At 26.9% G+C, this 11,224-nt stretch overlaps 2 protein-coding genes across 2 annotated transcripts; both read left to right on the top strand.

Annotated features, from left to right (window-relative positions):
* Window positions 1-52: 52 nt before the first annotated feature.
* DFA_05713 (uncharacterized protein) lies at window positions 53-9,532 on the top strand (the record flags this gene model as incomplete). The annotated part of the gene is made up of 7 exons (XM_004361374.1): window positions 53-78; window positions 639-1,510; window positions 1,576-1,893; window positions 1,983-2,201; window positions 2,222-6,393; window positions 6,507-9,275; window positions 9,365-9,532. The coding sequence occupies 7 exons, from the start codon at window positions 53-55 to the stop codon at window positions 9,530-9,532; spliced, it is 8,544 nt and encodes a 2,847-aa protein (XP_004361431.1).
* Window positions 9,533-9,955: 423 nt separating this feature from the next.
* On the top strand, window positions 9,956-10,761 carry DFA_05714 (uncharacterized protein; the record flags this gene model as incomplete). Its single annotated transcript, XM_004361375.1, has 3 exons — window positions 9,956-10,090; window positions 10,184-10,484; window positions 10,574-10,761. 3 exons carry the CDS (start codon window positions 9,956-9,958, stop codon window positions 10,759-10,761), a joined length of 624 nt encoding a protein of 207 aa, XP_004361432.1.
* Between the last annotated feature and the right edge of the window lie 463 nt (window positions 10,762-11,224).

The following is an 11,224-nucleotide window of genomic DNA, read 5'->3' on the forward strand; positions in this document are numbered from 1 at the left end:
ATGTATATAAATATGAAATGATTATTATGTAATATATATTGTACAATCTGATATGATTAATAATAATCTTTTCGATGTGTAAAATTATTTTTTTTGCATTCGTCTGAATCGGTTACTGTGATGTCACATACATCATTATTATGCCCTGAAGTCAAAAGAGAGATAGATAGATAGAGAGGTTTATTTAAGAAAACATGTTTAAATGAAAATGTATTCAAATTATATTATATGTTTATCTAAAAAAGAAAGAAAGAAAGATATAGTATATGATCGATCATATAGTAATCTAATCTGAAACATGTTCAGCATCATATATCTTCTGATGTGTCTCTCCCTATGTTAATGTTATTTTCTATTAATAATGATTTATTAAATTTTAATAACAATCTCGTCGTTCAATTAATTGATATATAAATAAATGTTAAATGGATAAGATGGGTCTCACTTCACTTGGGAAAAATCCATCGAAAAAAAAGAGCACACAAAAAATTAAAAAATCTAGGTGTAGGGAACTCGACCATTTATGTAACACATTTATTCATCCACAAGCAACAAGTATATTTATATTTAGAAACAAAAGAAAGAGAGAAAGAGAGAGAGAGAGAGAGAGAGAGAGAGAGAGAAGTTCTATTATTTAGAAGTAGATTTGTTATTGATTGTTGGATTATTGATTCTCAAACAATGAATCCATTAATCAGTTCCAATTCACCCATCTCTACTTTGATATCGGCATCTTCACAGTTGGAGAGTCTACCTCTACTCATTCGTAGACTACCAATTGCTTTGTTATCAAATTTACAAGCAGCTGCCATATCTGATAATGTTGTCACTACTCTATTTGCTTGCATCAAACAACTTGAACTTGATGATGAAAAGAAGAACAAGTTGGCCATTACATATGTACCTACAGGCACTAGTTTATTTAGTGGTAAAGATTATGACTATCATAGTAGTAATGATAGTAATGGTTTAGAATCAACCATTGATATAATTAAATCAGCTACCACATCATCCTCTTCTTCTTCCCTATCATCATCCACTTCATCCCTTTTATCGTCGACGTCATATCAAGAATTAGAATTACCAAAACAAATATCAAGTCTAGTAGATATTGACAGATCATCATTACAATGGATTAGAGTTCAACCATCTGATAGTGTTTGTTCAACCGTTTCATTGTATTCAACCGAGAATGAATTATTACATTCCCTACCTGCACTATTGGCTTTTACCAATCATAGTAATAATCTAAACATTGTAACCATATTTAAAAAGTCGACAACAACCTCTACATCCCCAACTTCATCATTAAACCAACAACAAGAAAATATAAAGAAATTGGGATCACCTTTATGTATTATATATAATAATCAATTACAACAACATCAACAATCAATTGTTGGAAAAGAAGAAAGAATTGTTAATCAAATTAATAATAATAATCAATTGATTATTAATTCAATATCATTTGATATTAATCAATTATTATCTATTTTTAAAATTGATACAAGTATGTATAAAAAAAAAAGAAAGCTAAACAAAAGTAATAATTTTAACATTCTATCTTTTTTGTAGATGAATCAAAAAACATTGAAATTATAGAAAATGATAAAAAGATTATACTTTTAATAGAGGATTCAATTGTTGGAGTGATTGGAGTTAAACAATTAGATTGTAATTCCATTGTATTATATGCCGAAAGAAAGTTTACCATTTCAAAATACCAAAAACTAGTACCTGAACAAAGATTAATTAAAATGGTTGATAAATGGATATTCACACTTGACAAGGAAAATTCAATCATTTCTATTTTTAGTGTATCTGGTAGGCAAAGAGCTTTAATCAATTTAAAAGATTATTTAATTCAAAATAATAATAATATTGATTTAAATGGTAAATTAAGAAAAAAGAAAAAAAAAAGAAATAGAAGAAAAGAAAATTAAATTTTACTTTTTTAATCTCACTCTCTCTCTCTCTTTTAGATATTAAATTTAATGATTTTTCAATATCAAGTGATAAATCAACACTTGTTATTAAAGATGAAAATGATAGAATTTATATGATCATGTTGGATTATTATTTCCAAACTACAAGTCAACCTATATTCTCTTCAAGTCATATGGTGGAATTTAAAGATAAATCAACAACAAACCAAGAAGAAGAGGAACAAGAAGAAGAAGAGGAGGAAGAAGAAGAGGAAAGTTAGATTATGATGATCAAGAAGACCAAGAAGAATCATCTGAATCTTTATCAGATTCTGAAGATTCTATTATTTCATCAGATTTGGATGATTCATCAGATGATGATTTATTTTTAATGCATTGGTTTGAAACCAAAGGTAGTGGACGTTTACTAAAAGATACTCAAAAGGAATTTGATAGTGTTATATCATGGTTACCAAATCGTTCAATCAACTATCCAACCAATGGTTTTAAAGTAAACAAGAACCAAACTAAAACAATGTCTAGAGAAAACTCTTTTAATTCAATGATTAGATCTTCATCTTTTGCTGATCTTTTACAACAACAACAGCAACAACAATTTAATAATGAAGATGGTCAACTTCAACAACAACAACAACAATTAAATCAATCACAATCAATTCAATCTTCTACTTCTTTATTTAACTATAAATCAAATAGAGAAGATCAATTAAAACTTTGGGGTACAACGATAGATTATCAAATTGAAAAGAGATTGGATATTTTATCAAGTAACTTTTTGATTACACCACGTGTAATTATTTATCAAAGAAGTTTAAAGGAAAAGAGTGAAATTTATCTTTTCGATAGAAATGATCCAGTAAAGAAACAATTTTACCATTCCATCCCAGAAAAGATTACACGTGTATTTTATGGAAAAGATCAAAATTTATTCTATCTCTGCTCGTCTGGATTGAATATACTTTTGGTTGATCAAAATCAACAACAACTTTTAAACAATCTCATCATGTTTGAAGGAAGTAATAGTGCCAATCATTTGTGTGATTTGAATGGATGGAACAAGAGAGATTTAAAGATTCATGCACTTCACCTCGGTCTAAAGTATCGTCAATTGGAAGTGGTAGAACCAGCACTCAAATCATTGGACCACGATCAACAATTGGCAGGATCTCGATTATTGGTACATACTATATTGGAAAACACTGCAGTATCTTCCAATGCCAACGTTCACAATGAATCTTTTACAACCGAACTACTTCACATTGGTATGAATTTTATTGGTTTAATTATAAAGGATCGTGCCTCTAAATTGGATGATCAAAAGAATCAAGGAGGTATTTCAACTTTTAATTGGACTGAAACATTGACTACACCACTTTTACCAGCAACTGCAGTTAATGCTTCATCTACACCAAATACCAACATTCTTCTTTCCATCTTGTCACCTTCACAACAACCTACTTTACTTGCTTTGCAAGATGAAAATTCAAAAAATTCTCCTATTCACGATCTCTTACATTTTACAACTATATTGGAAGCATTTAGAATGTTTCAATGGCAACAACAAGTTGATAAATCTCAAGATAATCTTTATCAACAACAATATCAACAACAACAACAACAACAAACAGTACAACTTTATGATTCAGTTAATGATCAAATTACAGATTTGGAAATTGGTAATTTATTTTTCAAAGATGTTAAAGATCGTTGGTCAAAGATGGAAGAACTTCAAATTATCAAGGAATCTTTAAATAATAATACAATTACAACTGCTCTATCTTTTATTAATTGGAAACGTGAAAAAAACAAACAACAAGAAATAACAAATAATCAACAAGATGATGAAGATGATGATATTATATCATTAAAGGGAAAGATGTTTACATTGGAAGATTTTAAAAGAATAGCAGTTTGTTTTATTTATCAAACTATTAGTCAAGAAGAAATGGATATGACTATAAAATTGTTAAATAACCTTGGATTATCGGTGATTGAAAATTTAAAACAAATTACTTTGACCACCTCGAGAAGAAATATTCGTAAACTTGGTTTGGATACACTTGGACAGAGCGGTGGTAATCGATTCTATGATAGAGATTTGATTGAATTTTCAAATCTTTTAGAAAGATTATATCCAAATCCATCCTATTTTAGAGAATATTCAAAATTATCATTTAAATGGAGACCAATGATGGAAACTCGTCAACCATTATTATTTAATCAATTGTTAAATTATCAAAATAATAATAATATTTTGATTGAAGAGGAAAGATTAAAATCAACATGTCAAGAAGTTGATGATCTTTTAGCCAAGACTCAAGATTTGTATGGATTTCAAATTCTAAATCATAATATAAATAATAGTAATAATGCAACATTGAATATTTATAATTCTGGTCTATTGGGATCGATGCCAACCGTTGGAAATAATAATAATCTATTAAATAATATTAATAATAGTAATAATAATGATCGTATTATTATTAATCCACCAAATATTCAACAACAAATGGTAAATGATCATCATTCAATGTCATATGATGGATATAGTCATTTTACATTGGAATGGTTAAAGAAATGGTCAAATATTACAAGAGAAAGAATTTTATTGGAAAAGAATCATCAGTTGAATGAAAGAGACGTTGTAGCTCAATTCCTCTACTTTGCAAGTCACGTCAAGATTGAACCATTATTACAACTTATTGATCATCTTGAAGGTGATCAATTACAACAAATCATCAAAGTATTGAAACAAATGATTAAATTGTTACCAAACTTTTTAAGAGAAATCATTTTATCAAGATTCCTCATTAGACATCACATTGTTTTGGTAGAATGTGAATCTAGTGGACTCTTTTATCTAGAATCAAAACATCAAGACAAGGAAAATAATTTACGTATCCTTTATCGTTTGGCAACTACAAATCAATTATTTAATCGCGACCTAAGAGGTGATATAATGGTTAAATTTCATCCATTTTTTATTCAATTTTGTATTGAAAATAATCTGACTCTATTATTATCAAGTTATTTGGAATTTTATGATTTGGAAAAAAATCAAAAAAATAGATCAGAACAAGATCGATTATTAAAATTGCCATTACCAATTCAATTACTTTTCCTACTTCGAAGTCATCGTATCGAAGATTTGGTAGAATCAAATTTAATCAACAATTCAATGGTACTTGGTAAAAATCTTGGTTTGGTTAGAGATTTGGATCAATTTACATTGATGATTAATCATTCAATTGATCAAAATCGTCCATTATTGGCTTTATCATCAATTCTTTATTCCCCAATTCAATTTAAAAATCTAAATCACCTAAATCAAAGATTATTTAATCAATTGGAAATTGATTATCCTTTTTTAAAAACTTCATTATCACCTAAAAATCCCAATAATAATAATAATATGAATAGAAGAGATATAATATCAAATCAAAATGATATTTCATTATTTGAATTGATAAATAACAATTCATTATTTAATATTCAGAATCTATTGAATAATAGTAAATTGGAATTATTATCAAATCAATCATTTAGAGAAGGTTATATTGACAAGATTGATATATTTTATTATCTTGATCATGGTAGACCTTTTACTGCTTTTAAAGTTTTCAATCAACAAAAGCAAAAACAAAAAGATCTTGGAGAATATTCAAATATTCTAATTGGTTGGTTAATTAGACAATTTATCATTTCTCAAAAATTACAAAATCAAAAAACAATTGTCGCAAGTTTGGAATTTTTGGATTTATTGGGTTTATCAAGATTCTCTACCATTTTACGTTGTGACTTAAATATCCTTCAACAACTCCAATCATCAAATGAATTGATTGAATTATTTTTATCAATTTATCAATATCCAAGTTCAATGATCAACAACAATTTTAATTCAATTGCGATTCAAAAAATAATTCAATTGTTTTTTGAAACTTTATCAATGGATGAACCATTGATAGTTGGTGAAACATTACAATGGCAATTGTTGTCCAAGTTTTGTGATGCTCATGGTGTAGAAAAACAAACGAAACATTTGGAATATTTGGCTTTTAAAAATAATTGGATTCGTTTTATTTTTGAAATTCAATCTCAATCATTTGAATTACAACAAGTCGAGAAAATCATTCAATTATTTGGCAATGATGATATTAGAAATCATTTAATTATTATTTTCCAACAAATTCAAAAAACTAGAGACAATAATGAATTGAAAAGTCAAGATGATTCTATATTTAATTATTTAATAGAATCTATCGATAGTAATAGTGGTAAAGAATATTTATTAAATCAATCAATTAATGATAATAGACCTTTATTATCAATTTTGGCAAATTCTATTGATAGTAATGAAAATATTTCAACTATTCAATGTTTTATCATTTGGTTAAACAGAGAAATTAATAATATTAATAACAATAATAATAATAATGATTATTCAATTGTATGTATAGAAATATAATATAATAATAATAACAAAGTATTAATACTTTTTTTTTTTTTTTTTTTTTTTTAGGATTCATTAATTAATTTAATAATTGAATTGAAAAAATCAAGGAAAACATTATAATTTTACAAGGATTTAAAATATTTTATCCAAATTGTATATTATTTAATTTCTTGACATTTATATTACAATTTCAACAATATAGATTTGAAGAATCAGAGCAAAGTCTATTATTATTTATTCGAGATTTGGAAAATGATCAAATTCAATCCAATTTTCCAATAGAAAAGTCTTTGGTTAAAAAACAATCAATTCATATTTGTGAAAAAATCCTAGATGTACTATCAATTTATGAAAGAGAACATTTTTTGGAAATACTATCAAGATCAAATCTGGATGAAAACTTTTCAACATTATTTTCAACCTTTTCATTATTGAAACGTAATCAACAACAACAATCATTTGAATTTAATGTAAATCCAAAATTAATTGTTGAACAATTATTGACCAAATCAATGTTTGAAGAAGCAAGACAATATAGTATGGAAAATCATTTGGACAAGGATGTGGTTACCATTGCAGAAGTGGAATCTTTGGTCAATCATTACAAACAAGGTTGTTTATGGGAGATTGAACAAGAACGTATTAATCTTTGGAAAAAATGTCAACATTATTTTACATTGTATCAAACTGAACCACAAGTTGCAGGAAACTTTTATTATAGTCATGCTATTAAACTTTTCAATTCAAATGAAAAGGTTTATCTGTTATCTCTGACTATAGAATGGTTTGAAAAAATGAATATTCAAAATGATCAAGAATTTAAATTATTATTGGAAGATTTGAAAAAACAAATCTTATTAATTTCTGTTGGTCTATCTTTGGAAAATGATAAAAAACAGAACAGTAGTAATAATAATAATAATAATGGTAATTTATTATATTCAAATTCAAATTCAAATTCAAATTCAGTTTCACCACTTTCTTCACCATTTAAACCACCAAATGGAACAAGTACATTAAACTATAGTACAAATAATTATTTCCGTTCTCCATCTTCTTCTCTTTCTTCTTCTCCAACTGAATCTTTTAATTTTAATAATTTTTCTTCTCCTTTTAAACCAAGAAATATAAATAATATTAATAATAATAATAATAATAATAGAGAAGAATCAATTATAGAAAATAATTATTTATCATCACATCCATTAAATAATTTAAAAGAAGAAAAGGATAATAATTTTTCAAATCCAAAAGGATTAGATAATGTATTGGCAAAATTATTAAATAATGGAAATTACTCGCAAGCAATGGAAATATCAAAACAATTTAATTTTAAATCTATAGATTATGAAATTATATTTTTCATGTTGTCTGTAGCCAGTAAAAAAATTGCACCTTTACCAACTTTTATACCATCAAATATTTTAACCATTGTACAACAAAATTTTAATGGTATTAAATGGTTAAATGAACTTCAACAACAACAACAACAACAACAACTGTCAATGTCCCAAAACCTTTCAGATAATAGTTTAATTTTAAATCTTTTGGATATATTATGTAGTTGTTGTCAAACTACAACTTCGGCAGCAAAAACGATTATAACAAAATTCAATGTTTGTCAAACATTGTTTATGGATTTTAATGATCCTCAATTGGATAATCATTATGATATTTTAAATTTATTATTACTTTCAGGTGGTAAAGATAGTTTTAGATTGGTAAAACAATTTATCATTTTAAATCATTTAAATTTTTCAATAGTCAATCAACAATTGGTAGATTTATTTTTAAAATCTCTTAATCAAAATAACAATCAAAGTAATTGGTCATTATCTTCTTCATCCAACTCCAACTCTTTTGATTCAAAGATTGATATAAATTGGACATCTGAAGAATTTCATGAATATATTAGATTAGGTAAAGATCCTTTTACCTTTGGTATGAAATTATTGGAATCTTTAGATATCGATGTTGAAAAGTATCAATCAACCAATTCACCAATCATTTCTGGTGAAAATTCCTCTTCCTCTTCATCCTCTTCAGATGCAATTTCAGTAGAAATATTTATTAGAGCTCATTTTTGTTTTGTAATTGGATGTAGTGTAGATGGAACGATAATGGTATTAAATATTGTAAAGAGTCGTATACAATATTATGCTAGCAAGGGAGAATATAAATTATTGGTTCGTTTGGTTACTGGTATGCAATCTTATAATGAATTGCAAGGTATTTTGGATATCCTATTACAACATGATCAATTTGAATTGTTGTTGCGTAAAAAGATTCATCAACATGAAGATCATAATGGACTTAAATTGGCATTACATAGTTATTTACTCAAAAAACAACCACTCTATCAAGAGAAATTGGAAATGCTCTTTTTACGTTTTAAAATGTATCGTGAAATTGCAGCCTCTCATGAACACAAGGCAAAACAATTATTGGAAAGTCTCAATATTCCTCCTAGTAAGGAACTGTCAAAACCATCATCTCCTATTGCTCAACAATATATTAAAGATCTTTTAAATATAATGAGAGAATTTATGGATGCTTCAGACAATTATGCAAAAGAACGTAGTAACAAGACATCACAGGTATGCGTGTCGATGGGTATTTTGGTTGCTGCTCAAATTAAAAATTTGGATATTCGTATACTCAATTTAAAACAATCAGATGCTCGTCTATTAATGCAATCTCGTGGAAACTTTAGAGATGGCCTAATCATTGCAAATGCCTATAATTTAAATAATTATACAGAATGGTTAAATGTTATTTTTAATCAATTTTTGGTTCTCGCAAATTTTAATTATCTTTCAGATTATTTAAATAATTTCTCAAGTAACATTAATTTATATCATGATTTAATTAAAAAGGTAAAAAATAGAAAAAGAAAAAAAAAAAAAAAAGAAAAAATAGAAAAAAAGAAAAAAGTTCTAATTTATTTATTTTTTATTATCTCTAGTATAAATCAAATTCACCAGAAAATCAAATATTGATAAAATCTGTAAAAGTTTTAAATGTTAAACATTTATTAAATCATTTTGTTTTGGATCGTACTATGCGTTATGAATTGGCTATGATTTGTCAATTTGATGATATCGTTCAGTCAAATAAATCTCTAGTTAAATAAATAAAATTAAATTAACACATTAATAACATTTACCACACCGTCACAAATTTGATCCCAGTACTCCCAACCGTTAACAACCCCCATTGTATACGAGACTTTTAGCCGTTTTTAGGTTTTTTGTCTAAAACTTTTTTCATACTCTCAGGTTTTTCAAATAAAAAAACAACTGAATTTCATACACACTACTAAGGAGCTCCACCACTGTTTCATCAGATTCTAATAAAACATCAGTTGATCAATTTAAATTAATTATAGAATAATTTTAAAATAAATATTATTCTTTGATCCAAAGGTTAGGTTACCACCATAGAGCATTTATAAGCAGAATTGAATTTGTGTTTCATTCATATCCTTTTTACTCTCTCGTTTAAATAATAATAATTTTCTAGATTTCTCTCTCTTTCTTTCCTTCTTTCTTAAAAAATGCATAAACCAAATTTACTTGTACTTATTTTAATTGGAATTGCATGGGTAATGCTCATTATCTCATTTAGTAGTTATTGGTATTACGCTGGATCAAAATCTTCATCTGATAACTATTCTTTTTCTTATTTCAAGGTACCTTAAATCAAAACTATTTGATAAAAATATATTTTCTAATTAAAATATTCTGTTTTTTCTATCTCTATTTATTTTTCTATTTATATTTAGCATGATGGAGTTAGAACAGAATGGAAATTTGGTGATAATAGTGGTTCATCATTTAGTTCTTATTCAAGTGCCCAAAAGGATGCTGCTAAAAATGAACTCTCTCTTTATAGAGCATCACTCAGTTTTACTGTTATCGCTTGGATTGTTTTATCGGCCACTATCCTTTTCGTAGTACTTTCATTGTTTGGTATCCTCTCCAAGATTCCATTGCTTCCAACCATCACTAAATTATTGCCAATTGCAGGTTTTGTTTTGTGTTGTTTGGCTCTTTTCATCTTTGTCGGTCTTCCTGATGCTAGAAGTAAGTGATAATATAATATTCAATACAATCTATTTAAATGATGATGTATACTAATAATTTTTTTTATATTTTTCTATAATTTAATCTAGAGAGAGATTGTAAGAGAAATGGAAGTGATTCTTTCTGTGACAGTCAAGCCGATGATCACAAATTTGACTTTGTCTATCACAATGATAACTATAGACAATCTCCATGGTTGTCGTGGGCCACTATTGTTGTTGCCTCTGCTTTTTGTCTTGGTGGTGCTATAGTTGGTGTCATTTCGGGAAGTTATTAAACAAATAATAATGTTTATTTATTTATTTTTATTTATTACTATACGCGATTTGAATTCAAAATAACAAATCATTTAAACCGATCAATCAATCAATCGTCAATATATAAATGTATTGACGACGATGATTTGATTGGGATATAATATTATTCTTTAATAAAGATACTTGTACTTTATTTTTAAAAGAGTGTGGAAACAAACACTCAGGGACTATTATTATAGCCAGAGTCAAGGTTCCGATAATCGCGTTGTCTCTCAGAGTTATCCAAAATAGGCAATTCAAATTCTCATCATCTCTAAGAGGTATTCCCACTTTCATGCTGTTCACTCTCCCTCGCTACGGCCATACACACCATCTGATTAGATTTGAACTCAACACACAATTGTATAAACACCACCTCTTATTTTTTTTTGCTAAAACACAAAAAATAATATTTTAAAACAGTATCCATTTTAAGTTTGGGTG

Source organism: Cavenderia fasciculata (genome assembly GCF_000203815.1).
Source record: "Cavenderia fasciculata unplaced genomic scaffold Scf_Dfasci-G-o-80e12.f1-5, whole genome shotgun sequence".
NCBI lineage: Eukaryota > Evosea > Eumycetozoa > Acytosteliales > Cavenderiaceae > Cavenderia > Cavenderia fasciculata.